Source organism: Synchiropus splendidus, chromosome 12 (genome assembly GCF_027744825.2).
Source record: "Synchiropus splendidus isolate RoL2022-P1 chromosome 12, RoL_Sspl_1.0, whole genome shotgun sequence".
Taxonomy (NCBI): domain Eukaryota; kingdom Metazoa; phylum Chordata; class Actinopteri; order Syngnathiformes; family Callionymidae; genus Synchiropus; species Synchiropus splendidus.
The window spans coordinates 1,232,387-1,260,000 of record NC_071345.1 but is presented as its reverse complement, the minus strand read 5'-3'; the positions used below and the strand labels follow the sequence as shown (position 1 = coordinate 1,260,000).

The window sequence follows — 27,614 nt, the reverse complement described above, 5'->3', positions numbered from 1 at the left end:
GACATGTTTAGATGTAACTCGCTTTTAACAACGAAGATCCTCATCAAACCTGTCACACTCTGGCTGAGGGGATCCCATGCCAAGTCACTTTTTCCCTCAGGAATTGAAGGACGGAGGAGGCAGGTCTCCAGGGGGGAACTTTCCCGGAGCACCACTAAGGGTCTCCCTGTGTTGGGTCCAGGGTGCAGCAGCAGCAGGACTCGCTGTGCGACCGGACCCAGACGTGATCCCTCTGTCAGCGTCAGGTCTCTGCCCACCTGACTGGGAGGTCAACAGGTGGTTCCTCCGCTTGGAGACACGATCCTCTCTGCCGAGGCTGAAGCTGTGCAGGACTTCACGTCCTGCTGGCTGAGGAGCCGTGAGGAGCACGTGGAGATGGGCTCGGCCTCTGCTGCTGCTCTCACCCGGACTCAGAGGCCTGTCGGGAGGAAAGCGGTGGTTTCCACGAGACTCGAGTGACAGCAGGAGACAAGCGCCGAGTCATTGCAGTCCTGCTCGTCTTCAATGGCATCACTTGCCAGGATGCGCCGGCGGGAAGGCCCTCACTGGATGAGCAGTCACGTGACCTCGGATCGTCCGGCGCAGCTGGACTCGGAACTGCTCGTGCTGGGAAACATAAACAGTGCTGACGGTGCCCCCTGCTGCTGGCTTGCTGGTACTGCAGCTGCGCGGGGCAAGTTACATTGCGAGACCGGGTTCTGACGCTGAGTCACGTGACCCCAGACCTGAGTCAAGTCCTGTGTCTTCTGAGAGGTCATGACCTGGACATGGACAAGCTCCCGCCTTGAGAATGAGAGGAGAGAGGTGTGTGGTGCAGGGCCGCCGGCATGTGTCGCACAGTGGGAGGCATGCTCCACAACATCATGACAAACATGAGGACGTCCACGCTCCGTCAGCAGGCTTTTCAAAGGGCTCCTACCTTGAAATGACACATGAAACTTCCTGGGTGTCTTCCACGGGACCAATGAGGTATGTTTTCGAGCCTTTTACTTTCAAATCCTCTTCGCTTTGGCATCACTGTAACACTCGCATGACACTGTGGAGCTGCGGAGTTTCGTTTTGGTGCGGCCTTGACTCTGAGTCGCCTCTCAGGATCCGTCCATCAATCGTCTGCACGGGTGGTTCTGCTCAGCAAGCATACATCTAGCATCCCAGGAGGATCAAAGCCAGAACCAGAACCGAGCCTTTGTTCGGTCACTGGAGGTGATCCGGATCAGAGGAAAAACGACGGTGACAGCTGGATGTTGTGATGGAGCCGGTGAGCATGGAAGCCTGTTCTTCTCACCAACAGATGAAGAGCCTCATCAGAACCAGGTGGAGCCAGTTGAAAGAATGAGGGACCAGTGGCAACCATCTGCGTTTGGCTGAACGTTTGCCTCAAACCAGCGTAAACACGCCACGATAGCAAGCTATCAACGCAGCAGAGAAGCTCTGGGGAACATGGGTGAGGAGGCCTCCACACTGGGCCCAGTCAGTGCCACTGTTGAGCCTCCTGAAGAGGCTCGGACCGTCCATTGACATGAGCCTTCAGTGTTGATCCCTTCAGACGCTTCGTCCTCTCACAATAGTCCCAGTCCTGGCTTCCACGACCAGGTGGTTGGAATCAAAACAAGTCCTTGCTTCACATGAAGCTGCTCTTCTTCCTCAGAAACCCTGGACAGACCCCTCAGTATTGGCTGATATTGATGCTGCTCCAGTGACGTCCCTAGATGGCGCCGGCATTTGAGCCACTGATGGGAACCTTGACAGAATCACAATGGCTTTGATGGAAGGAGATGGACTGTGTTCTCACCCAGTTCCTCTTCTGTCTCACGGACCGGTTGGTGCCGGGCCTGAAGCCTGGAGGAGCAGGTCTTTGACGTCGTCCTGCCAATCATGATCAAGATCAGCTGCAGCCTTTTGAAGCCAAAGTCTCAACGCAGCGGCAGGTGAGAAGTGAAGTGGCGGCGAGAGCACTCGAGTCAGCGGGTGGCGCCGGAGTTACACCCATCACAAGAGAGGGGGGGTGATGCGAGGGGCTGGCCGTGTAAACAAAACTAGATGATGGGAGAATGTGTGGAGCGCTGAAGGTGAAGAGGGGGCGGGGCCAAATCCTGCCAGACACGCTGGCGAGGCGGCGCTGTGGTGCGACCCAGGTGAGGAGCCGGCGGTGGATCTGCATGGGAGAGAGGTTTGTTGTTGTTGAGGGGCTGCAGATGTGAGGCCCCTGAGTGAGGGAGGTGGATTAGATGGTTCGCACTTCACCGCTCTCAATCATGTCATTATCTGTGTGCGTCTGTCCAGCTATACTTGTGGGGACCGGGTCCTCTCTCACCTCCAAAATAACTGGGTTCCAGTCTAGACCAGGTGAGCCACGTGTTTTGGAGGGTGAGGTCCAGGAGGAGAGGCTGGGGAAAGGGCGATGGTCCCCACAAGGAGAGAGAGACGGTGTGTGTGTGTGAGGCAGCTCCAACAGGAAGTGGTGAGAGAGAACCGGCGTGTTTCAGAAGCATGTAACACTCACTGGAGCCAAACACCAGCACACACACTCTGAGCAGCGGCGAGGTCAAAGGTCCGCAGCCGCCACACAGCACCGTCAGCGTCACAAGCCACTGACTGGAGACACAGTCGCTCAGTCGTCTCAATATGAGGGCAGAAGCTCAGGATTTAAACCCGCAACTCTGCAGCACTGGAGTCAAACGGCCTCACTGGTTGGTGGTGTCGTGGATCCAGCTGGCCACCAGGGTGCAGTGTCGGCCTGCAGCAGACGTGACCAGCGACCTCTGGCCCCTCAGCGAGTCCGGACGTGTCCGCAGGCTGGGGGGAGGCCCCGGGGCAGGCTGGGGGGAGGCCCCGGGGCAGGCTGGGGGGAGGCCCCGGGGCAGACCGGTGAGCTGTGCCGTCGCCATGGCAACACCTGCCGTGAGCAGCGGTGTCCAGCCGGCTCACAGAATCATTGACCACGCCGCGCCTGGAACCAGCACCAGCAGTTAAGAGAGTCAAACATTCATGAGAGTCAGGCCCCGAGTTTCAAGTCCAGAGGCCTGCTCGGGCAGCTGCAGCCGCCGGTCCTCTAATCTGCCCGGAGACCCAGAATCCAAGAGTCGTAAAGCCAGTCGGCGGCAGCCTCACCATGAACTGGCTCTTCATTGTCAGCGGGAAGAAACAGGATCTTCTGCTTTTTATGGGCTCCTCTGAGCGCAGACATAAATCCCGCTGACTCTCTGCTGCGTGGGGCTCTGACTCCCTCCAGTTCTGACTCTTATTAAAGGCTTGAGCTGCTGCTGAAGATGGTCTTGTTTTCCTCCAGACTGGAAGCATCTGTCACAGCAGGCTGAACCCAGGTGAGGACCTCCTGGGACCTCCACGCTCACCATCCCACCATGGAAGCTCTGGTCCACTGAGGCTGGAGAATTCAGGGGACCCTGGCATCCAGTCCATCTTCAGGGATGGACCACCTCCGCATGCTCCTCATGGGAGTCTCTCAGCAGAACCTTCTCAGCTGGTGCTTTGAACAGAGTTTGGCTGAAAGATTGAAGGTCAGCAGAAGACCTGACCTGCTGCTGGCTCAGGTGCCTCCTCATCTGCCCTCCTGGCTCAGCAGCGAGGGGTTCGGAGGTCCAGCTGGAGCGTTGCCAGGAGGCGAGCGACCTCCTCCTGGAGCCGAGGCACTCAGCCTGGACCTTTTAAATTGGCCTGTCTCTTAGAAATGGGAGGCACAAACCGTGTTCATTTGCTGCCGCATTATTTCCAGTTCCATTTCTGAACGTCTCTAATCGAATGGCAGAATGAATCCACTCAGCGAGCAGGAGGTCGTAATTAAAGAGCCCACTAACCTTTTCCTGGATTCAGAATAGTTCCTGGCTTTTTTTTTGAATCGCTTGTGTGCAGAGCTGCAGCACTCCCACATCACGGCGTGTTCCGGGCCAGAGTGGAGGGAGCGGCGCGGCGCGGCGCGGCAGCACTAAACAACCTCTTCAGTCCATTTCAGGAGAGCAGCCTCAGAAACATCCAGGAGGCTCCTCCCGCCCCCCGCCGGAGACGCTGGGCTCCAGCTTTTAGCTGCCCTCATTACGGGCCGCGGCGCTTCCTGTTGTTCGGGCCTTGAAAAGCGGCGCACGTGGGCCCGAGTCCGGACGCAGCTGAAAGCCTTTCGGATCACAAAACCTTTGGAGAGTCTAAAAACGGCAGGAGTGTTTACTTGCCGACGACAGAGGCGCAAATACTGAACCACCCCTCCCCTCCCCGCCGCGCCCCCGGCACGGTCCGGTCCGATGCACCTCCTTCACCAATGAGATATTCCAGCTATTTTCCTGGACTTGTCAAAGGGGTCAGTGAGTGCACTGAGGTGAGGATGACCTCTGACCTTCTCACACTCGTCTGTGAGTGAAGCCGTGTCCCAGCCGTCGCCCTCTGATGATGTCATGTCTGGTGACGATGCCACTGTTGCTCCGCAGAGATCCGGCCGGGAAGATGTGTCATCACCGGCTGGTTCAGTCCCGGAGGGAGCGGGCGGCCCCTGCTGTGAGTCCTGGTCTCACCCCTCTGGACTGAGCTGAACACCGTCGCCATGGAGACAGGAGAGACACGGCGCTCAGGTTCAGCAGCGGAGATGGAGGTTTCACCTCAAATGTCTGGACTCATTGGGTGAGGAACCATGGCGAAAGTGGGGAGCCACGGAGGTGGACCTTCTGGAGAAACTCCTCCCCGCAGTCAGTAGTGGGTTCTGACCCCACCCACAGTCCACCCGGGCTCTCGTGGGATTATACTGAGGAGCTCCAAGAGACTGGCACCTCCGCAGGTCCGTCCTGCCGACAGGTGAGTCAGGCTCAGCTCAGCATCCTCCACCCTCATCACCATCATCTTCATCATCATCATCCTCGCCATCCTCACCATCTTCAGCATCCTCACCATCATCTTCATCATCATCCTCACCATCTTCATCACCATCACCATCATCTTCATCACCATCATCCTCATCATCATCTTCATCATCATCATCCTCACCATCATCATCATCATCACCATCATCTTCATCACCATCATCATCCTCACCATCATCATCATCTTCTTCATCTTCATCATCATCATCCTCACCATCATCTTCATCATCATCATCCTCACCATCATCTTCATCATCATCCTCACCCTCATCACCATCATCATCATCATCCTCACCATCATCTTCGTCAACATCATCATCATCCTCACCATCATCTTCATCAACATCATCATCCTCACAATCACCCTCACCATCATCTTCATCACCATCATCATCCTCACCATCATCCTCATCATCATCATCCTCACCATCATCTTCTTCATCTTCATCATCATCATCCTCGCCATCATCAACGTCATCATCACCATCATCATCGTCACCATCATCATCTTCATTATCACCATCATCATCATCTTCATCATCATCATCTTCATCTTCATCATCCTCACCATCATCATCATCATCATCCTCACCATCCTCACCATCATCATCAGCAGGTCTTCCACCATCACCCTCCAGCCTCTCCTCTCCACCTGTGACAGACTTGTTCCTCTGACTCTCCTGACTCTGACTTGCGAGTCTCTGCACAGACATCAGTGTCACAGAGGTCACAGAGTCAAGCTCAGAAAGTGGCGAGTCGCCGTGCACCTGCTCAGGCCCAGGGTGGCCTCACAGGACTGCAGAGACTCAGGTGGAACCCTGAAGGTGCTTCTGGGTTTGAGAGGACTCAGATGATATCGTTGTCACGGCTGTGACCCCTGATGTTTCCTTCTCACTTCACTTCCCTCTTTCTGCGGTTTGTCTTCCACTCCACAGTCAAGTCGATTGACTTGTGGGTGACTCGCGCTCGACCGCAGGGAGGGTGTGAGACCGCGGCGGTGGCTGCGGTCGCAGACGCCGGAGCCCAGCTGGGGCCCCCGGATCTGGAGACCCCCCCGCTCTGGCTCGGACCCCCTGACCCTCATCCCAGCAGCCGCCACATCAGTCACTCGGCCCAGTTGAGTTCTGCTGACTCAGCCCTTTGGCAGCCCGATGGCGATGCCAGCGCTGTGGGAACGACTCTGCTCATGTGCCAAACTCGGGGCAACAACTTCCCACTCTCACTTCTACAAAGCTCGCTCAGAGGTCAGCCTGAACCTGTGACCCGGGCCTGACCCTGCGCTGCCACGCCCCGGGTCGCAGTCCAGGCAGAGGCTGACCCTGCTCCAGCCCGGCGCCGAGGTCCGAGGCGGCCCGGTGGCCGGGCCGGCGGGTCAGCGGGCGCTGGCTGCCGGGGGTTCAGACCAGCGCCTTCCTCTTCGTGGTCAGTCCGGGCACCAGGACTTCTGCTTTCCGAGTGCCAGCTGCTTCCGCCACAACAACACTTGTCATGACACGCGAATGTAAAAATAAACCTCAGCATGGACAACAACAACAGAGCAGGAGCGATCCAGAGCCACCGGGGCCTCGGAGCGGAGCCGGGGTCCTTCTGGTCGGGTCAGGCAGCGCTGCCAAGGCCTGAGCCGGGCCAACACAAGACTCTTCCCCGAGAAGCACAAACCTGTTTTCTTCACAATAAAATCTGTACATGTCCAGTGGAAAAGAAAACGGAGACATTTTCCAACATTTCTGACGGGAAAGTCACTCTGCAGCGTGGGTCGCTGCCTCCGACACGTGCCGCGCGGCCTTCGTGACGAGCCATTTCGCTAACGACGGGTTAAAAGCTCCAATTTGGGGCGAATTACCCCCCGAACTCGCATCTGGAGGTGCAATTTGCGCCTCGACTCCCGCCGCTCGCTCGCCACTCTCCAGACCATTCACCGGCGCGGGACGCAGGGGGCGCCATCAGCCAGATGGGAAAGATTCAGAGGCGAGAGACGCGCCGGCGTCATTTGACGTGATTATCTTGGCAGGTGAGAGTGGCGGCCTGAAGCCGGAGGGAGACGCGTCTGTGAAGGCGTCTCCACTGCCAGCGAGAGGGCGAGCAGGAGTCAGAGCAGAGCAGAGTCGCCTGAAATACGGGATTTAAAAGTCGGACTCACAGGTCAGTAAACAAGTCAGGTCATCAAGTCAAGCCCAAACAAACCAGGAAATACCGTCCATATCTCAAGCAATAAAACAGAATGAGGGTTTGATGGATTCAAAATAAAATCATAATGAAAACAACTTGATATAATTGACGTTTCAGAGGGAAAAATTTGAATAAAATAAATAAAAACATAGCCATCATTCATGTTTGAAAATGTCAATTTTCCATTCGAAGAAAGCGGATTTAGAACGTGCGCGCGCGCGCGCGCGGCGAGTCCCTGGGGACACAAAGACGTAAACACGAGTGAGATGTTCCCAAGGTTGTGTGTTGACAGCCGCGAGTCCTCTGCAGCGTCACCTGCGGGTGTTTTCTAGCTTCCGCTCCCGTGATTCCCTCCGCTTGCTCGTGAGCACGTCGGCAGAGCGGAGGTCGGACTCCGGTGTGCGCGTCACGTCCCTGACCCCCAGCTGAACCCTGACCGGGGTCCTCGCCGACCCTCTTCCTGGCGGCCTCACTTGACCTCGCGTAACCCCCCGGTGCGTGTGCACGCAGCGCGAGTTGAAGGTGAGTCCAGACTTGTCGTTTGTGAGTTTGTTGTTGACAAAGGTAAATGAGCGAGGAGCGGTTCGGGACGCTTAGTTGGTTTCAAATCCCGTGTTTTTTATGCAAAACACGCGCAACTGACGAGGAGGCTTGTTTGCACCAGTCCACGTGACTCGCCCAGTTGAAGTGCAGGCGGTTTTATTTTGAAGGCCGGACCGGATGTGGATGCCGTCACCGCTCGAGCCTCGCCACCGAGTCCAGGGGAGGAGGAGGTCCTCCCCTGGACTCGGAGCGTCACAACCGTCTTCGTGGTCTTCAGGAGAACTTGGACTCGCGGCGCGCCACTTGAACTCGGCGGGGCACGAGGCGTCTCCCGCGCGGTCACGAGCCGGACTCAGGTAGGGAGCCTGTCCCGCTCCCGCGGGCGGCTCGCTCTGCTTTTATTGGCGGGATCTTTCGAGGAGGCCCGCGGCATCTGGGCTCATCTGCTCCGCTCTGGTCCTCAGAAGTCAGCGCGGAGTTTGGCGCGTGACGTCATGTGTCCTTCACTAGTTCAGGACGGGCGCGTGAAAGTTCCCGCAGGTTTTTGCTCATCTCCAAAGCGGACAACCCTCTGAACACAGTCGACAGTGGGGGGTGAGCTTTAGGGGTTCGCGCCGTGCTGCAGGTCCAACTCTGTCCTTTGGTGAGAAATGTTCCGCTCGTTAGTTCTTATTGTTTTGTGCTGAAACATATGTTCAGTGAGCATCCTGCCTTGTGTTTCATACCGTCCAGACAAATCGGTGTCTTTTGATAACGACGCTGAGAGCTCGTGTGAAATATTCAAGCGCGAAGGTGTGAATTGTTTGAATCACTTCTGGACGAAAGCGTCGCCTCGATTCGCGGCTGTTGTGATCAACTCGAGGGTGGATTCTAACGAAGACGTCCAGCAGTGACGAGGATGTTTCAGGACTGTCATGTTTAACGACGCGTCTGGCACTTCCTCGAGTGTGTGTGTGTGTGTGTGTGTGTGTGTGTTTCGTGAGCCTGAAGTGAGCGGCAGAGGAGCGGCCCCATCTGAGCCCGGATCTTTGACCCGGTGGTCAACAGTCGAACTGCGGCGACAGCCGACCTGAGCGGGACCGCGGTACTGTCCGCCTTATCAGCTGGATAAACGCGGTGTTTGCATGGACACCACTGACCTGACTGTTGACCCGGTTCTGGTGGTACATCTCGGGCGTCAGCACGTGTCACGTGCGTGTGCTTGGGTCACCCCCAGACCAGACCCAGGTAAACGCCCGGTTCTGAGCGCCGCTCCTCTCCTGCTGGGCCGTCTGGGTCTGGCTCGGTTCTGACGGATCTGACATGAGGAGGAAGAGGAAGCCTAGGCTCAACCTGAGGAACAGAAGTCTGCAGCAGCTCGCTGGAGCTGGGTGGGACACCAAGGAAGGAGCAGCCCACAGGATCCCTGCCTCCCACTTCTCTCTGGATTCTTTCATTAGAACCGTGCTGAAACACCACGGCCTTGTGTCGTGCTTCCACCTGGTTCAAGGCGTTTGATCACGTGACCTCATCCTGACCAGAGAGAGGCCTGTCGTGAGCATGTAGGGGGCGCTGAGCTTCGTCAGGGACGACGCCGACGTCTCGAAGTGAAACATAGCGTCGCGTCTTGGTCGCCGCGACAGAGGTCCACCAGGGGGCGGGCCTCCCTGGAGGGCCGCCTGGGCGCTCAACTCTGGGCGACTGAAGGGGTTAACCGCCTCGAGGTCGTGCGTCTTGTCCTCCCACGCTCCAAATAGCAGGCTCCTTTCCGTCCCTCCCCTGCAGCATCCGTGGGACTCGAACCCGCGTCGGCTGCTCCGTCCTTGAACCCGCGAGACGTTGGACAAGTCTGCCTTCCGTCACCGGCGTGGAGTGGGAGGGAGACGCGGCCGAGCTTCCTGTGGAGCGCTGCCGTCAGGTGGGAGGAAGCGGGTCAAAGGTCAGCGCGCGGTCAGCACCACGTCGCTGACTCAGCAGATCCGGTGCTGAGCTTTGGGGGCGGTCACGCTCGGGGACACGCCCACTCTCGGAGCTGGTTTTGGGCGAGGACGGCGTGTCCAGGTCTCCGAGTCGACCTTGAGCTGTAGTGCAGCAGCCGTGCGCGCCTGGCCTGGTGCCGGCAACACGACCTTTGTGCCGTGTGTGTGTCTGTCTGTATTTACGATCCTGAACTTTATTCGTCTGAGGCCCGGAACAGACTGGCACCACACCTCCACCGGCCGCTCACCACATCCACCAGACGAACCAGTTAAAGAGTCAACCGTCAGTCAAACAGTCACCGATGCCCGCCGAGTCCCAGCCAGTCCCGCCGAGTCTCAGCGCTGCTGTTTGTGACTGATCAACTCTTCTTCCTGAGACGTGACGTTGCAGCTGATTTATGATGATTTTATGGCTCAGCAGCCTCAGAGGCTCCGGAGTGAAATATGTGTTTTTATGGTTTGAATTTGATGTTTCCAGAGAAATATCTGTTTCCACTTTACTGTTACGATTTTATTTATGTCGCGGTGTCAAAGCCGGGGCTGTGGCGCAACAGCGTCTGTAAAAGCAGGAGCCTGGGGAGCCAGGGTCAGGGGTCAGCCGGGGTCAGGGGTCAGCCGGGGTCAGGGGTCAGCCGGGGTCAGGCCCTGCTTCACTGCGCTCTGGCTGAGGAAGGTCTTGGCCTCCGAGCGGTGGAAGGGACGTCGCAGCAGTGGGATTCCTTCCGCTCCTGGAGTCTGTGTTGGTGGCTGTTTGAAGGGAATAAAGCTGCACCTTTTAAAACTCCATTTGAAGAAAGAAAGACGTTGGTTGAACTGAGGGTGAAGTGAAGGTCACATGACGTCAGTGAGAAGGTCTTTAATTCAGGTCTGAGTCTGAGTCTCGGGTGGATTCCTCTGCCAGGACTGTGTGGTGCGTCTCTCCTGGTCAGGAGGCCGAGCGTGGGGCGGCGGGAGTGCGGCCCCCGGCCTGGGGACGCTGGGACTCGCTTTCTGAATCAATACATAGATAAATACAAAAATGATAAAACAAGTCCATCTTGTTGATGTTGCTGTTCTGTGAGTAGTTTCTGGGCTGACAGCGTCTTGTCTCCCTCCTTGTCTTGTTCCGGAGCTCCTCACGAGGGCGGAGCCTGACAGAGGTCTGGATGGGGGCGGAGTCTGAGAGGTACAGGTGTGTGTGAGCGGCTCATTGGAGCAGTAGCTGCTGAGAGAGATGGATCTGGAGGTCGGCCATCTTTCTTTACGTCTACCCCGTGGAGTGTTTGAGTGACACTGCACTAGTCACTTCCGCCTTTGACTTCCATCTATTCTGCATTTCCATCATGGGAATTTGGACATTTAGGGTTCAGGATCCTTCACGTCTGTGTTGCGACCCTTGGCGAGTGTTTGGTTTGGCTCATGACCTCATCTCAACAAGGATGAGGTCCGCGTGACTCGCCCAGTTGAAGTGCAGGTGGTTTTATTTTGAAGGCCGGACCGGATGTGGATGGTCAGGGTCGACTTCCACCGCAGCTCCGCCTCCCTGCGCCAGCATGTCGAGGCTCCCCTGACCTTTGCCCCGCCCCCCAGTGTTACCGGTCCAGATCTCGGTCAAATGTGTTGCGTCAGAGTAACAAGCCGATCCCGGCTCTGGTTCCAGATGATGCCAGTGATAACATCCGCTCGGACGAAAAGCTGCTGGTGGAACTGCTGCCTCGCAGCTCGAAACAAGTGGTGATGCCGAATCCAAGACTCAGATCCGGTCCATTACCCAGAGGGCTCTGCACGGCACAGCTGACGTGGCTCCCGGGAACCAGCAGGCGGGATCAATGTCCTGAGCCCCACACACTGGCGACAGCCTCACACACACACACACACGTGTGTGTGTCTCTGTCCTTGTGGGGACCCCCAGCCTCTCACCCTGAACACATGGCTCACCTGAAGCAAGCTGGAGCCCAGGTACTTGGACGTTTGAACCCTCAGATCCAGGCTTCATTTTGTGGGGACCGGCAAGTAAGCTGTCCCCAAGGGTCGGTCCTCACAAGGTGCACACAGGTGATCCAAAGTCTGCAAACAGCGTTGAAGTTCTCGGTTGTGTTGGAGAGCGAGAGCAGACGTGCAGAGCCCAGCTCTCTGGCGTTCACACCATCAGCCCCGTCTGTCCTTGTGTTTGAAAAGTCAAGTCTGAAATATGAAAGCAATGTCAGAAATGTCAATCATCTCAAGAATAACTGCTTTGTAAATATGTTCGCTGTTTATGCAGTATGTAAAAAGTCTTCACCACATTGGATATTCAGTGTTGTCCGGCCTCAGACCTCCAATTGGCTATGAGCAGCAGGATCTTCATCACCAGCTGCCGAATGGAAACATCAGCCAGTCACATGTTCTCCGCTCTGCTTGCTGTTCTTGCAGCCATAAAACTGTCCACAGTGATTTAGCGTCGCATCGAAAACCAAGTCCGAAGGGCGAATTTCCCCTCGCTTCTTAGCCGAACGACAAAATCGGTTTGTATTGTTCTCGCAAGATCGGTGGGAAAAGCACGCCGGACTGTTACGTGTAACGTTTAAATTCCTGGATGCAAATATCACGTTGAGACCGTGCGTCTCGGGACAGAAAGCGACAATGTTTAGGTCCATTAAAGCGCTACTTTCTTACCATTTTCTCGCTCTGTATTCCTCACGTGCACTCGCGACGTGGAGTCGTCTGGATGCAAATGAGGTGATGATGTCATACTGCTAGGGCTGCAACGATTAGTCAGCGCCATCGATGACGTCCACAACAGAAAATCCTCGGCGTCCAAATCTGTGCGTCGTGTCGCTGCTGGTGTAAACACACACAGGTTGAGCATCCAGAAGGGCTTGTTATTGAGAAGCAGTGAGGAACGACCACCTGCTGTGGAATCATTCAGATATGTTCGTTTCTGCTCCGCTCATTGGTTCCTGACTGAGGTCCGACTCCAACTGGCCCAGGCTCCGCCTCAGCACCTCCCACTGAGCGCCTCAGTCACAGTCACGGAGGAGTTGGAGCAGCGTCGTGTTGAAAAGTCTGGCTTGGTTTTGTTCGAGAAGATGACGCGTCTGAAGGACGAGCAAAGCCCTCCACACCATGGTGGAGTGATGGGAGAGTGACAGCTAGCTAGCATGTGGGTTAGCACGCAGCTAACTCGCCTCCTCAGTGTCCAGAACTGACCCAGTCACTAGCTACACTCAGCACATGGTTTCAGATTAGGATCCAACAAGACCTTTTGATGTGGATGCTGGTCAGATATTTTACCTGGGAGACACACGTGTGTAGAGTGAGGATGTGAAATTCTTCTCAAGGACCAATGAAGAGCTCCGTTCTCAAGAGCCGCAGCTCTCTGTCCACTGCTTCACAGGCTGAACACATGTTCCTGGATGATGTGTCATGGTTTTAATACACTGGTTTAATAACCTGTGGTGTCGCAGTCTCACAGTGAGATGGTTTAAGCAGCTTTAGGTGAAACAGAAATTCAAAATGGGTCCAAACAAAGGTCATCGTGATTAGTCGACTCATAGAAAACATCCTGAATAGACGGGTCGACAAGGAAAATGATGGTGAGCCGCAGCAGTACGTAGATACTGGCCGGGTTTGGGTCGGGTCTGGAGGAATGAGGTCGGCCATCTTGTCTGCGGACCGTGGCAGAGTGGCGGTGGTGAAAGCGACGCTGGGATGCTTCTGCTACACCGAGTCTTGGCGGCTCCGAAGCCTCTGCCAGAGAGACGCCTGGCACCCAGCAATGATTAACCCTGTTTATTGATCCAGCAGCTGCGTCATAAATCTCCACGTGCGCCCAGTTTCCTTCCGGCTCTGCTGCTTTAATCCCACTAAAAGCCTGGGTCTCTTCGCTGGAGTCCGGCTCAGCCGCTGGTCACATGATCCGCCCGGCGCTAGAGGGCGCTGTTGTGCAGGCCGCAAGCTGGCTCTCCTGACTCCACCACTCTTCTCTTGCTCCCCCTCTAGGTCCGTCTGCCCAAGACCTCCTCAGGAGGTGACCTCATGGCTGGACCCAGACCCAGCTCAGCACTCGACCTCTTCGGACCAGCTGCTCGCCCCGTCCCACCGAGTTCACCTGAGGTCGACGTCCTGTCGCCATGACAACGTGACAGCCGCCCCTGGTTCTGGACGACTGCCAGAGAAACCTCATTTCCTCTGCATCCTCGGCGCCGACCATGTAGCGCCGGCGCGTCGCCCCTCAGCGCCATGGCTGCCACGCCCCCTCTGGAGAAGGAGCAGCCGCTCCTGCAGCTCCAGGAGGTGGACTCCAGCCGGGTCTGCACCCGAGTGCTCTCCCCCATCCTGGCCGCCTCGCCCCCGGCCGGCGCCCTGGACGCCACCCCGCCCGTCTGCATCCCGTCCCCCTACACGGAACTGGGCCACGACTTCAGCGCCCTGCCCTTCTACGGTCCCACCGTCTTCAGCTACGCCGGGCCCGGGCTCCCCGAGCACCGGCCCCTGAGGCCCGGGCTCTTCTGGTCGGGTCCTGGAGCCGTGGGCTCGCCGCTGTCCCTGCACCCCTCGCAGGCCCGGCCCCAGCACGGCCCGCCGCTCCAGAGCCGCTGGGTGAAGATGAGCCCGGGAGACGCCGTCCTGAAGTCCAGGTAGGTGCTGACGATGTCATCAAGTCTGGCGCCTCCGGGAGGGAGGTCCAGTCCAGGACAGCTGTAGCTAAGCAGCTTCAGTCCAGGCCGACCAACGAGGCCACGGAGCGGCAGGTCAAAGGTCAGCGTCTCATTAAGGCATCGCACGACAAACCAACAGGAGTTAGTGTTGAAAGATGGAGGAGGAACCGAGGCGACCGGAGATAAGGTGTCAGATCCAGGAGGGCAGCATGGACTGGGAGGGAGGAAGATGTGGCTCCGGATCCAGAGTTGGAGTGAAGGGCTCCTCTGCTGACCCTGCAGGCACAGGAGGTCTCAGGAGAGCGAGGAGCCGGTGGTGTCCTCGAAGGCCGACCTGCACTACTGCGCCGTCTGCCACGACTACGCCTCCGGCTACCACTACGGCGTCTGGTCCTGCGAGGGCTGCAAGGCCTTCTTCAAGAGGAGCATCCAAGGTGAGGCCTGGCCAGGTGGGACTCCTCCCCCTCTTCCTCTTCCTCCTGCTCCTCCTGCTCCTCCTGCTCCTCCTTCTCCTCCTCTTCCTCCTGCTCCTCTTCCTCCTCCTCCTCCTCCCCTGCCCGCTCCTCCTCTTCCTCTTCCCCCTCCTCCTCCATGTGAGGAGCTTCGCTTCACCTCCATCTTTGTTTTCAGGTCACAACGACTACATCTGCCCGGCCACCAACCAGTGCACCATCGACAAGAACCGGCGCAAGAGTTGTCAGGCCTGCAGACTGCGCAAGTGCTACGAGGCAGGGATGACCAAGTGCGGTGAGTCAGGGAAGCTGGTCTCGCCCCCCGGGAGCCGCTGCTGACTCGGCGTTTCCTCCTCAGGCATGCGTAAGGAGCGCGGGAACTACCGCGGCCAGCAGAGCCGGCGAGCAGCCCGCCTGGCGAGGGAGAGCCGCGGCTCGGCCCAGGGGCCGACGGCCGGGCTGGCGCCAGCGGGCGAGCTGCCACCGCCGCCGCTGACCTCGGAGCAGCTGATCGAGCGCATCATGGAGGCGGAGCCCCCAGACATCTACCTCATGAAGGACATGACGCGGCCACTGACCGAGGCCAACGTGATGATGTCGCTGACCAACCTGGCGGACAAGGAGCTGGTCCACATGATCGGCTGGGCCAAGAAGATCCCAGGTCCCGTTCTGACCCGCCTCTCTGCTCAGGCTCGGCTCTGACCCGGTCTCTCCTGCCTGCGACAGGGTTCGTGGACCTGAGCCTCCTGGACCAGGTGCACCTGCTGGAGTGCTGCTGGCTGGAGGTCCTGATGCTTGGCCTGATGTGGAGGTCTGTGGACCACCCCGGGAGGCTCATCTTCTCCCCGGACCTCAGTCTCAGCAGGTACCACGCCAGTGGCTGTGTGAGAGCGCATGTCTTACTGCACTTGTGAGGATGTTCTGGCGGCTCCTCGTAAGGTTCTGAAGGGTCAAACCTTCCAAATAACTGGGCTCCAGTTTGATTCCGAGTCCTGGTTCAGGTTAGCCATGTGCCAGGTTGGCCACGGGGAGAGGCTGGGGGAAGGGTGACAGCCAGGAGAGGTGCTCACAAGCGTGTGTGTGTGTGTGTCAGGGAGGAGGGCAGCTGTGTCCAGGGCTTCGCTGAGATCTTCGACATGCTGATCGCAGCCACGTCCCGAGTGCGAGAGCTGAAGCTGCAGAGGGAGGAGTACGTGTGTCTGAAGGCCATGATCCTGCTCAACTCCAGTACGTGCACACACACGCACACACACACACACACGTGCCAGTGTCCGGGTGTCTTCACGGCTGGACCCGTCTGCGTGTCAGACATGTGCCTGGGCTCGACACAAGGGGGCGACGAGCTGCAGAGCCGCTCCAAGCTGCTGCGCCTGCTGGAGGCGGTGACGGATGCTCTGGTGTGGGCCATCGCCAAGACCGGCCTGGACTTCCGCCAGCAGTACACGCGCCTGGCGCACCTGCTCATGCTGCTGTCGCACATCCGCCACGCCAGGTGAGACCCGCCGCCGCCGCCGCCACGGCCGCCTGCTGACCCTGTGACCCGTGTGTGCAGCAACAAGGGCATGGACCACCTCCACTGCATGAAGATGAAGAACATGGTGCCTCTGTACGACCTGCTGCTGGAGATGCTGGACGCCCACATCATGCACAGCTCCCGTCTGCCGCAGCCAGCCGCCACCCCCGCTCCGCCCCCCGACCCCCAAGGCGACGCCCCCTAGGAGCCCCTCGGGACTCTCATGGACTCCTGCAGGTCCACGGTGCCCCGGGAGAGCCACACGCTAACATGCTATCGCGTCTGTTCTGAGGCTGAAGAGTGAGGCCCCTGCTGGCCCAGCCCAGGACACGCCCCGCGCTTCACTCAGCCGTCACTGCTTTGCCAAAGATCTGACCCGCACTCAAAGTGCCATTATTCTGCCGACGTCGGCGCTTGATCGTGGACCAACCGAGCTGAAGGTCTCTTGTTCTGTCTGAAAACATTGTGAAATCAAGTGGCTTCTTCTCGTGAAGTGAGAATGTGAAGACTCGCGAGTCCGGCCGCCTCCAGGTGCCTCCGTGTCACATGACCATACGTATCGTGATGTGACTGGCTGTGATCCAGCATCGTTGATGTCATAACGTCACCTCTGAGCCTTCATCTCAAAGCCCTCGTCACATGACCTCCAGCTGTGGAGGAGCGCAGGTTCTACTCCGAGTCTCTGCTGGACGGCTGAGCTCCGGTGTCTGAGAGACTCCTGCACCTGTCCGTCACCAGGCACAGCAGCTCTGAGGAGCAGCTGTCGGTGGTGAACTTGGGTCACCGCTGTGTGACTCCGGCGCCGCCTCGACTCGGACCTGCTGCTCAGACGCGACTCCCAGCTGAGACCCAATGATTCCTGACTCTCGGTGCCGACTCGCGAATGGTTCACGCTGCTTTGTTGCAAGGAAATCTGAGTGGTGGATTGTTCTGCTGCCTTAATGTGATGTCCCTGCCTGATGATGTCATCACGAGCTCCGCCCTCACGGCAGCACTGCACTAAAACAAGTATTTTGTATGTCAGCTTTCAGTCTGGTGGACAATCAGGATCTGTGAGGACCACGGGGGCCAGGAGCAGGTCCCGGGTGGTCCACTGCTTCTCACTTGCCATGTCTCTGCTGCAGCTCTGATTTGTGTGACCAGTAAAGTCTGGGCTCAAACTGTGGTGTGTGTGTGTGGCTGTGTGTTCTCTGACCTGCTGGAGGTGCTCCAGGCCTGGACCTTCACGACGTCTGGACGCTGAGCGACCGGACCCTCACGGGGCGCCAGGCAGGAAGATGGAGTCCAGACCTGAAGAACTTCATGAGCGACTTGAACGATTGAGCAGAAGATGGTTCAGGTCAACAGGTGTCACGGCCTGGTCGCTCAGCCCTGACCAACATCTGGGTGAGGCTCGTCTCCAGCGACTGGTCGGATTAACCATCAGCGCTTGTTAAACCCGATCTTTCAGTTCAGTCTGACTCGTCGCCTGTGACCTCGCCGTCGTCGCTGACCAACATCAGACCTGCGGCCCGATCGTTCAGAAGAATTTGAAATATTCAACCCGGTTCACGAAGTAAAGAATTTTATTTTAAAAAGCTTTAAAACTCGACAGACGTCTGATCTAAAGTGTAGCTGAAGTTTGATGGACTTGGATTCAGAACTCGCGGGTGGCACCGTCGTCGCCAGTGAACGACGTGTAGTTCAACTCTGAGCAGGTAGTTTGGTTGCAATAAATAAACAGCTCTCATTAACATCAGGTAAAGATCTAGGGGGCGCGGTCACGTGGGCGGGGGCCCGTTGGTGTAGCGCAGCATGGGGTGGAAGGAGCGGGCGAAGTTGTTGACGTCGGCGCAGCCGGACTCGCTCAGGCCCAGCGGCAGCAGACACGGCAGCAGCAGCAGGAGCAGCAGCAGCAGGTGCAGCGGCAGCGCGGCGCGCAGGACGCGTCCGAAGAAGGAGCGCGCGGCGCTCCGCTCTCTGTCAACACAAGCGTGAGCGTGAGGTCAGAGCGGATGAACACACCGGCGTCTGTGGCACCTTCTCCGCGGGAGGCTGCTTCTGGAGGCGTCCGCTGCGGCGCCGTCAGGTGCATCAGGCGCGGCGTCCTGTGAGACGGAGCCGTGTGTAGACGTGCAGTCAGGCAGGTGCGAAGAAACGTGCGCGACGCAGCGGAGAGCCGGACCTACCAAGCGGCGGCGCAGCAGCGCCAGGTCGTCCTGCACCTGCGCCAGCAGGGACGCCAGTTTGGTGCCGGTCACGTGGATCTTCTCCTGTGACTCCTCGCCGTCGTCCGCCTCGTGTTCAGGGCGCAGCTGCGACCACAGAGCGTGCAGCGCCTCCTGCTGGACACGTCGCTCCTGCAGCTCCCCCTGCAGGTCCTGTGGCAGGGCGGCAGGTGTGACGCTGCTGCTGCTGCTGCGTGCGTGCGTGCGTGCGTGCGTGCCAGCTCTCACCGTCAGGGTCCGGTGCTGCCGCCTGAGCGCTCTGGCCGGCGTCCCCGGGTCGCGGATGTCGACGGCGAGGCGGCGGCTCTCGGCGTCGGCGAGCCACAGCAGCAGCGAGTGCAGACTCTGGTGGAACTCCTGTGTGGAGATGGGAGTCAGAGTTGCGACCTCGCGGGGCGACAGAGGCGGAGCCAGGGGCCCAGTCCTGACCTGGCACCGCAGCAGTCGGGCCCTCAGACTGGTGTCCCACCGCTGGAGTCCGGTGCAGACGCGGCTCCAGGCCCGGTTCGCCAGCGCCAGCCGCTCCTGCTGGCCCGGCTCGCTGGGCGCGCTCAGGTTGAGGGACATCACCAGGGACTTGATGTGGGCGGAGTCCCGCTGCATCTCCTGTGCAGAGGGACGGGAGCTTCTGAGAGGCGGCTCAGGGACCGGCAGCGCGGCAGTACCTTCAGGTCACTGGCGCCGGCCAACAGCTCGTCCATGTCTGTGGAGTCGGACTGCAGGTGGCGCTCCAGCTCGGGGACCACGGCCTCCAGCCAGGAAGTGACATCATGGAGGTCGGAGTCGGAGAGTCCGGAGCGCTGCTGGTTCCTGGACTGAGCCTGGATCAGCTCCCAGCGCTCGATCACACCTGTGGAGGTCACGTGAGGTCACGGTCTCTGTGATGTCAGGAGGGCGGGGCCAGTCTCAGAGCCGTGCGCCACTCACCCGACTGCAGCCCGGAGGCCCCCAGGCCCGTCAGACCCGGCTGGTCTTGATGGTCCGGCTCATCCACGCGCCGCAGGTCCTCGGTGCCGCAGCAGGACGACAGACTCAGCTGTGGACACCAGAGTGGGTGGGTGGCTGGTCTGGTGGCGACCAGGTGACGGATGCGTGTGACCTACATATGTGGGTTTGAGCGGCGTGCTGGTCAGAGTGGGCGGAGCCTCGGCCTCTGCCGCCACGTCCTGCAGGTCTGGATCGGCGGCAGGACGCCACCGAGGCGCTGCAGAGAGAGAGAAGCGTTCAGGTGAGGTGATGTGACATCAGCAGCCCAGACGGTACCTGACAAGGTGCTGAAGTAGGAGCCTTCATCATCCAGCTCATCCTCCTCATCCTCGTGTGAGGAAGAGCCGCCCACGTCCCCGGTGTGGTCCCACTCCAGCGGCAGAGAGTCCACGCTCACGGGGGTCTCCCGGCCGGACCGGGTCAGGGGTGAGGTCAGCAGCTGGGAGGGCGTGGCCGGGAGGCTGCTCAGGCTCCGCCCCAGCCAGGGCCGGCCAATCAGCTCCAGGCTGGACTCCAGGGAGAAGTCGGAGAGCTCGGGCTCTTCTCTGGCCTGAGAGGAGACGGTGGAGCGGTGAGAAAGCTGCGGCCGCGGCGGCTCGGCGTCCCAGCTCACCGGGGGCTGGCTGAGCCTCTGGTGGAAGCGCACCAGCCGGCCGAAGACCTCCTGGCAGTAGGAGTGCAGCTCCTCCAGCTCCTCCTCGATCAGCGCGGCGTCCGGCGGCGAGCTCTTCTGGATCAGACCTTCCCCGAAGACGATGAGGCCGTCGATGCGCTCCGTGTTGACCGTGATCTCCCTCTGGAAGCTCTGCGGCGACAGCAGAGGAGGTGAGCTGCGGCGCCGGGGGCGGGGTCGGCGTGCGTGGCGGCTCACGCTGAGCTGCTGGATCTTGTGGTGGACGTCGCTCTGGCAGAAGTGCTCCACGTTGGTGAGCTGCAGGTCCAGCTCGGTCAGCCAGACCAGCAGGCTCTCGCGGGTGCTCTCAAACTCCTCCCTCTGACTGGTGAAGTGCTGCGGGGACATCGGGCCCAGCTGTCAATCACGCCACACATTCCTCCTTCCGCCGCACGCGCCTTTCTTTACTGATTCTTCTGGGACATGTCCTCGTTCATTATGCTGGATTATACGGGTAACGTGTACCTTTAACTGAAGTACACTAAAAATATACCACCATCACCTTCATCAGCAACACACCATCATCATCATCCTGCTATGCCTCGTCTTCATCACACATTCATCATCCTCACCACCACACAATCTTCTTCTTCTTCTTCATCATCATCATCATCATCACATGACCATCTTCTTCATTCCCATCCTCCTCTTCATCATCTACCTTCAGTCTGCGCAGCACGGCGGCGACCCGGCGGTGCAGCGTGTCCCAGCGTTGGTTCCCCTTGTTCACCATGGCTCGGATCTGGCTGGCTCGGTCAGTGCGGTTCTCCCGGGCCAGGCGTCGGTACTGGTTGTTGACCAGCTCCAGCTGAGTCAGCCGCTCGTGGACTTGTCTCTGGAAGCCCTGAGGTGCGGGAGGACACGGTGAAACCAGGCCCACCGCGGGAACTCCGGCGCTACGGACGCACCTCAAACTTCTTGAGCTCCTCGCGGGCCACCGTGTACTGGACGTCCGACGAGTTGGGGTTGGCGGCCGTGACCTCCGCCATCTTGAGCCAGTCCTCGAAGCGAGAGTAGTCCTCCAGGAACTTGCACCAGAGCCTCCAGGTCTCCTCGATCCTGAGCAGGAGAACCGGCTCAATCTCCTGTCGCTCTCTCCTCCACCGTTCCTCACCCCACCTCCTCCACCCGGTCCTCACTCGAACACCCTCCCTCTCCCCCCATCCCTCTCTCCTCTCCTGGTCCCCCCTCCTCTTGTCTGCAGCTCCACAGCTCATGTGGAAAGATGTCGTCATAAATTAATCACAACCGCTGCTCTTCTTCTTATTTCCTGTCCTTTGTTGTGTGTCACCCCCAAATCTTGTCCTGACCTCTGACCGCCTGTCCCCGCGGCTTTTCTGATCATCTTTTCTGAAGCATGACTCAGCACTCCTCACTGCTTCACCAACATGAAGTGCACCCTGCTAGCTTCGTCTAGAAAATGCGCCTCTCCTCAGTGAACATTTCGTCCGCATCTTAAACAAAGACAAATTCTCTGGTGCAGTTTGGGCTCCTCACTGCTCCGGTCTGCTGAGATATGAAATATTTAAAGGTATTGTGTGGAAGCAAAGGAGAAGAATCCGCCTCTTCTTGCCAAAGGATAACGCGGTCAGCCCTGGGTATCTGTGTCACCTCTAGGGGTCGCTAGTCTGCCTGCGGTGTGTGTGAGCTGGTCCCACCTGAGGCGGCGGTCCAGGGCCAGGGCACAGATGGTCCTCCAGCGCTGGTCCAGGCTGCGGCTGGTCTCCTGCAGGGAGTCGCCCTCCGTCTCGCCGGCGTCCTCGTCCCGCAGCAGGACGTCACACAGGCTGAGCACAGAGGCCACGCCCTCTGTGTGCTGCTCGATGTCCCGCTGCAGCTCCTGGACAGAGGAGTGGCTGCCTCAGTCAAACACAGGCCTAGCGGTTGAGGGCGTGGGCGGAGCCTGACGCACCTGCTGCTCGGCCAGCCTCCTCTGGATCTCCTGGTGGTGACACTGGCTGTAGGTGACGGGCCGCGACAGCTCCGCCTCCACGCGGGACAGCCAGGCGCGCAGGTTGCTCATGCTCTTGTCCAGCTGCTGCACGGTGGCCAGAGTCTCCCTCAGCTTCTTCACCCTGGACACACACACACACAGACGCACAGAGAGTGGTGGTCACTCAACTGCAGGCAGCCTGAAGAGTCCTGCTGTGAGAGGACGGAGTGGGTTTGGCTCACGTCCGTTTCTACCTCCATCACTCCTCAAACTTCTTCTTCCTCCTCTCATGAGTTTCAGCTGTGAAACCTCCATCATGGAGCGAGCTAAGGAGGAGTTGGGAGGAAGAGAGGACAGACGACTCTCCACGTGTCTCACACCAGGAACTGCTGATGGATTCTCATCCAGAAGGAGACGAAAAACACCGCCTGGGAATCTTTCTTTTCAGTGAGATGAAAAACTTTGCTCACTTGCCCCCCCCCCCGGACACCCTCTACAACCTCTAACTCTCAGGTGACTCAGAGTCCCGCGTCACCGTGGCAACCAACCCTCAGCTCGCTGGCGTCATGGCAACCCTCGGGACAATAGAAGCTCTTCCCTGAGACTCCGGTCGGTCCTGAAGTGTGCCCCATTTCAGAGCCTGTTTAATTTCCTCATTTCATCTTCCTCAGCCAGGGGGGCCCATCAGGACCCAGGGGAGGGGGGGCTAATGCAACAATGAGCTCAGCACATTCAAGTGAAGGTGCAGCAGAGATTTACGCCGCCGGTTCCAGGCGCTGAGGAGACGAAGCGTGAAGAGCCCAGCAACTCTCTCACAGGTTGACGACGAGGGGCCGCTCTAGGGTTCCGCGCCTTCGAGTGGAAGCGGCCCCCACACCTGGCGCAGCACACAGTCGGCGCCGGCACGGTGGTTAACTGGAGGGTGAGTGGTGCAATGACAACACACGAAGAACTGAGCTCAAAGAAATGATGTGATTCAAGAGGAGCCTGGACCATGGCTGGTCAGGTGCTGACCACTGCCGACCACAGCGGGGACTGGGGACCTTTTGTCCTGAAACACGGTGCTCTCAAAAAGATCCAGTCAAAGCCCACAGAGGCCCAGGGACGTCAGTTTGAAACTAAGATGTTTCACTAAATTGGTTTTCAACCTCCAACTACTCTAAATCATCAGACTTCTATTGTGTATTCTTTCATATAACGCTCAAGTTATTCACCAGCGTTTCCAAACATGTATGTGCTCATGAAAGAAGAAAAAGTGAACTATTGAAAAAAATTACAGAAATAAAGTACAAATAATAAAAAAAATAGAATACCTTCTGTAAAACAGCAGCTAAAATGACGACAGATAAATGAAGGAAAAAAACTCAGTTGCTTGTGAAAAACATCTGAAAGGTCGACATGGGAAAAAAAAGAAAAAAAGAAACAAACGTGAAAGTCGCCGGAGCAAGAGAGCGTGTACTGTGGTGTTTTTGTTCATGTGATTCATGAGAGTATCGTGTCCAACAGACGTCCTCACACACACTGTTGAACACAGGTCGGTACCGGTCCATGAGTCTGGCACAGGCATCGTCACTGGGTCATACCTGGTCTCACCTGGTGACCCAGCCGGGGTCAGAGGTCAGGTATGGCCGCTCACTTGTGTGTGTGTGTGTGTGTGTGTGTCCACAAGGTCGTCCCTCCTCCTGCCAGCTCTGTCGGTGACAGCCACACAAAGGCAGCGGCAGCTTCACACTGAGGCGGGACAAAGAGACGAAAGCAGCCAGTGGTCCGGCCCAGTAAAAGCCGAGTGGAGGGGAGCGAGAGGGAGGACTGGAGGGAAGCTGAAGGGCTGCCGGCGCCGTCTCCGGTTCTGCTGGGCCCGATTTTCAAACGTCCGGAAGGTCCGCACCAAGCGTTCAGGCCGAGGCCGGTAGAACCCGGAGGCCTGCAGAGGAGCGCGGTGCTGAAGCCACAGTGTGAGACTCGCTGCTGCTGCTGCCGGCCACGTCCTGTCGAGTCATCAGACGGAGACAAGCCGGGGCGTTGAACACCATCTCGGTGGTTCAGCCGTGCCAGAGCGCCATCTGCAGGGCGGCACTTTCACACTTCAGCGCTCAGATCTCCAGACAGAAGTTTCCCTTCCTGCATCGTCAGCGCCACTCGGACTCACCGGTCTGAAGCACAGATCAAGTCCAAGTCGCTGTGTTTCAAGTGACACCGCCCCGTCAGAGGGACACCAGGGACATGTGGTGTCTGCGACTTAAGCATTGTCCCGGTGTGGTGGGGGGTGGGGAGAGGGCAGCCCATCTGTGCAGAGGGGGGCTTAACTGGACTGAAGCACCGGCTCCTCCCGACAGCTGCACGGTGAGCAGCAGCAGGTGGACAGACCTGTGTCTGATGGTCGACCGGTCCTGGTCAGAACCATTCTTGCTAATGATGCTGGCTAATGATGCTGGTGGCTGGACAGGCTGAAGAGGGCGCTAACGCTGCCATCCATGACTGACCTTAAACAAGCACAAGTTCCGGTCCGACACTCAGCAGCTGGAGCAGCCGCTCAGAAGGAAGGATGAGCGTGTGAAACGCTGCTCTCGACCATCACAGCGTGTCCTCTCATCTCCAGCGGTGGACTGCCCTCCACTGACGCTGCTTCTGATGTTCTTCAGGGTTAAGTTTTGTTTCCAGAGGTTCAGCTGAGGAAACCTGGATATCAGGCTCTGCCCCCCACCCGGCGCTCATGAGAACACAGCACCAGCTGCGGCCCCCAGACCACCCGTTTGACACCATAGGGTGATGTTCAGTGTGAGTTTGGTCTGGCGAGTCGACGATGTCATCACGGCACATGTTCTCATCGCGAACATTTGAGCTGGTATTAAAGGCTCAGTCGTCGTGGCGACCGAGGATCGAGGCGACTGAATCAGGCTTGGGAGCGTGATGTGGCAGGTGATGAAGCGTGGACTCACCGGGCCTCGATGTGCTGGAAGAGGCTGTGCCAGCGCTGGTGGACCTCCTGCAGAGAGCCCTGGACTTGGCTCTGCTTGGCCTCCTCGCTGGCCATCAACAGCTGCTGGCCCAGCTGCTTCAGGTGGCTCTTGTTCTCGCTGAACAGGTTGATCTCCTCCATGCAGTCCTGCGCAGCAAGGGAGCGTCACAAACGGTCCAGAACATGAGGTGCGACTACCTGGTTCAGCTGCACTTGTGTCCCAACAAGGTTAGGGACTGGCAGTTAAGGGTTAAAACTTAAAAATAACTGGGTTCCAGATTGTGTCCGGTTCAGGTTAGCCAGGTGTTTTGGATGGCTAGGTTCATGGGAGAGGCTGGGGAAAGGGAGACGCCACAAGGACAGAGAAACTAGTGTGTGTGAGGCAGGCAGTGGTTGCCAGTTCATCACTGCACCGGGGTCAGTGGGAGACATGTTCTGTATTTTGATTTTAAAAGAGATTTTGAGGTGAAAGCGACCGGAGCAGAGGAGATTGGACAGTGAGAGGAAAGGTGTGAGGTCCCAGGGAGACAGGCCTCACAAAAACCTTAAAGCGACGCTGGAAAGTGAAAGTTAACTAAAGTGATTTCAGCACGGAAGAATGGTGTCCAGAAGAAAAGAAAAACAAACTATGGAGCTTGAAGGACGGAGAACATTCGCCTGGGAAACCAACCAACAACAAAGGAAAATGGCGTTTTTTCAGCAGAAACTAAAGGAGAAGAAGCCCCGCTGAGGGAAGTGCACACGCAGCAGGCATGAGGACGGTGGAGCCGAGCCTCTGGCTCAGCTCTGACAGCAGAGAGCAACTGAGGGAGTTCAGGTCTGACCTCAGCTGAGAGACAGAGGGGTCGCTGGGCTCACCTTCTTCAGCTTCTCCACCATCTCCTCCAGGCTCAGGTCGCCGCGCTGACACGCCTTGTTCTCCATCTGCGTCAGCCAGTCGCACAGCTCCTTGTTCTTGTCGTTGAAGATGGTCCAGGCGCTGAGGCGGTCGGCGATCTCCTGCCGGCGCGACGACACCTGGGGCGACATGTTCCCGCTCAACACCTGGACCAGGACCACCACCACACTCTCACTGCTCTCATGACAAAGCCACTCAGAGCGCGGGGATCAGACCCGGCCCGCCAGCGTCCTGTAATCTCTCCGTAATCTGGAGGCGGACCCTCCATTTGTGGGATGACAGATTAACAGAGTAGAGGTGGACTGCTGCTCTTTTGTCTGCTGCTGTATTTCACCAGTAAGTGGCGTTGACCAGCTCCTAATGAGACGCAGCTCTGCTTTGTCATTGACACCCTCTGGACTCTGGAGGCCTCGGGAGGCGGGGGCTGCAGGGGCCGGGTCAGGACTCTGTGTTTCCCCCCGGGACAATAGCAGCCCTCCATCTCTGCAGCCCCGCCGGACCATCTGCTCGGCCATTCCAGCAACCCCCCGCACCCCCTCAGACTGCAACCTGTTAACCAGTGGAGCTCCCCCCCCCCATCCTCCTACACCACCCCTCCCCCGCCCACCATCCCAGGCCAGAAGCAAAACGCAAAAACCGAAGAGTTGCTTCCCAGCTGAGTTTGAAGTGGACTGGTTTCACCTGAGGTCCCTTCGCTCAAGGTTCTGGCAACCTGTGACCTGTGAGGTCTCCTGATGGCTAAATGTATCTGGGCCGGATGGACCCTGGGAACACTTCCAGATCCAGGCCTTTTGAACAATGGGCCACATCCCTTCCAGATCTGGCAAACGGATCCGACTGGGGCCAGACAAGAGAAATAAGTTGGTCTGGCACAGATCCGGTCAAATGTGGCAGTCAGATGGCAGCAGAATCCGAGCCGGACGTCTGATCTGGAGCGCGGCTCCGAGGACCTGCTATCTGACAGATTTGAGCCCTGTCCCCCCAAACCTCAGTCTGGCTCCAGGTTCCTTGCCAGGCCGCACCTCGCACTGTGACCACTCATGATGAGAAATGATTTCTCGCTATATAGTCAGGAAGTTAAAACCGTGTTTTAACCACAACTGTTCTCTGTTCTCACACCATCACGAATGACACCAGTCACCTGCGGCTGCTACTGCACCTACTTCCTGCATTTATGTCCTCTCGCTTCTGATTTCCTTCGCGGTTTCTTTCCCGCCACACACCAGGTCCCGCCCCCTGAGTGACAGAAGACGTGTGTCCCAGGTGGTCCGACAGGTCCTGGAGCGGCCCGTCTTGACCAGGACTCTCCTTCACGTGTCAGGATTCTGCTCTCCCAAAGACCCTTCTCTTGTCCTCAGTGAACAAATCAGCAGCTATTTTTAAACAGGCCTTAATCCCAGGAGATTTATTTTTGGCGTTCCAGCCGCACCACACAGAACAAGGTAAACAAGTGTTTACAAGCGCGAGGGTGCGGATCACGTGAGGCGGCGCAGCGCGGACTCCCTTCAGCTCCGGCCTCACTTGACTTCTTCTCCTTCCTAGTTCTGGACGCCACGGCGGCTCTAGCCACCTGCTTCCACATGTGCCGGGACTGAGAACACTTTTCTGCAGTCGGGGGTTTCTCTCTGATGCAGTGTAACTACATGTCTGGTCAGCTCTTTTAGGTCAACAGACCCTAACTTCACTTTTTCCTCCCGTTGGAACTCTCCAGCTGAGGGTGAAAGGCAGGGCCCGCGGGCCAGACCCAGCCTCCTGAGTCAGGTCCTGTGGCCCTGCTGAGAACTCACACAGCTGCTGGCATCAAAGCAACACCGACCAAGGTTCCAGTTAAAAGAACTTCA

At 58.0% G+C, this 27,614-nt stretch overlaps 2 protein-coding genes across 12 annotated transcripts in view; one reads left to right on the top strand and one right to left on the bottom strand.

The window, feature by feature from the left end:
- Positions 1–7,782: 7,782 nt before the first annotated feature.
- esr2a (estrogen receptor 2a) lies at positions 7,783–17,850 on the top strand. Of its 2 annotated transcripts, XM_053881486.1 has the most exons (9): positions 7,783–7,930; positions 13,493–14,130; positions 14,434–14,585; positions 14,782–14,898; positions 14,962–15,264; positions 15,330–15,468; positions 15,697–15,830; positions 15,912–16,095; positions 16,156–17,850. In XM_053881486.1, the coding sequence occupies exons 2-9, from the start codon at positions 13,733–13,735 to the stop codon at positions 16,319–16,321; spliced, it is 1,593 nt and encodes a 530-aa protein (XP_053737461.1). In that variant the 5' UTR covers positions 7,783–7,930; positions 13,493–13,732; the 3' UTR covers positions 16,322–17,850. The 2 variants fall into 2 exon arrangements, with proteins under 2 accessions (XP_053737461.1, XP_053737460.1); XM_053881485.1 differs by having other exon boundaries at positions 15,697–16,095.
- LOC128768532 (nesprin-2) overlaps positions 16,440–27,614 on the bottom strand; it is a 40,213-nt gene continuing 29,038 nt past the window's right edge. For 7 of the 10 annotated variants that reach the window (XM_053881474.1, XM_053881475.1, XM_053881476.1 and 4 more), the window contains 16 exons: positions 25,734–25,892; positions 24,856–25,022; positions 21,896–22,058; positions 21,642–21,823; positions 20,892–21,042; positions 20,645–20,827; positions 20,182–20,319; positions 19,924–20,115; positions 19,587–19,860; positions 19,427–19,527; positions 19,251–19,359; positions 18,989–19,173; positions 18,753–18,929; positions 18,552–18,680; positions 18,136–18,476; positions 16,440–18,075 (listed from right to left, as the gene is read on the bottom strand). In XM_053881474.1, the coding sequence (XP_053737449.1) occupies positions 17,877–18,075; positions 18,136–18,476; positions 18,552–18,680; positions 18,753–18,929; positions 18,989–19,173; positions 19,251–19,359; positions 19,427–19,527; positions 19,587–19,860; positions 19,924–20,115; positions 20,182–20,319; positions 20,645–20,827; positions 20,892–21,042; positions 21,642–21,823; positions 21,896–22,058; positions 24,856–25,022; positions 25,734–25,892 (2,850 nt within the window). In that variant the 3' untranslated portion in view covers positions 16,440–17,876. The remainder of the gene's footprint in view (positions 18,076–18,135; positions 18,477–18,551; positions 18,681–18,752; positions 18,930–18,988; positions 19,174–19,250; positions 19,360–19,426; positions 19,528–19,586; positions 19,861–19,923; positions 20,116–20,181; positions 20,320–20,644; positions 20,828–20,891; positions 21,043–21,641; positions 21,824–21,895; positions 22,059–24,855; positions 25,023–25,733; positions 25,893–27,614) is intronic. The other 3 variants (XM_053881478.1, XM_053881483.1, XM_053881484.1) reach the window with 3 other exon arrangements.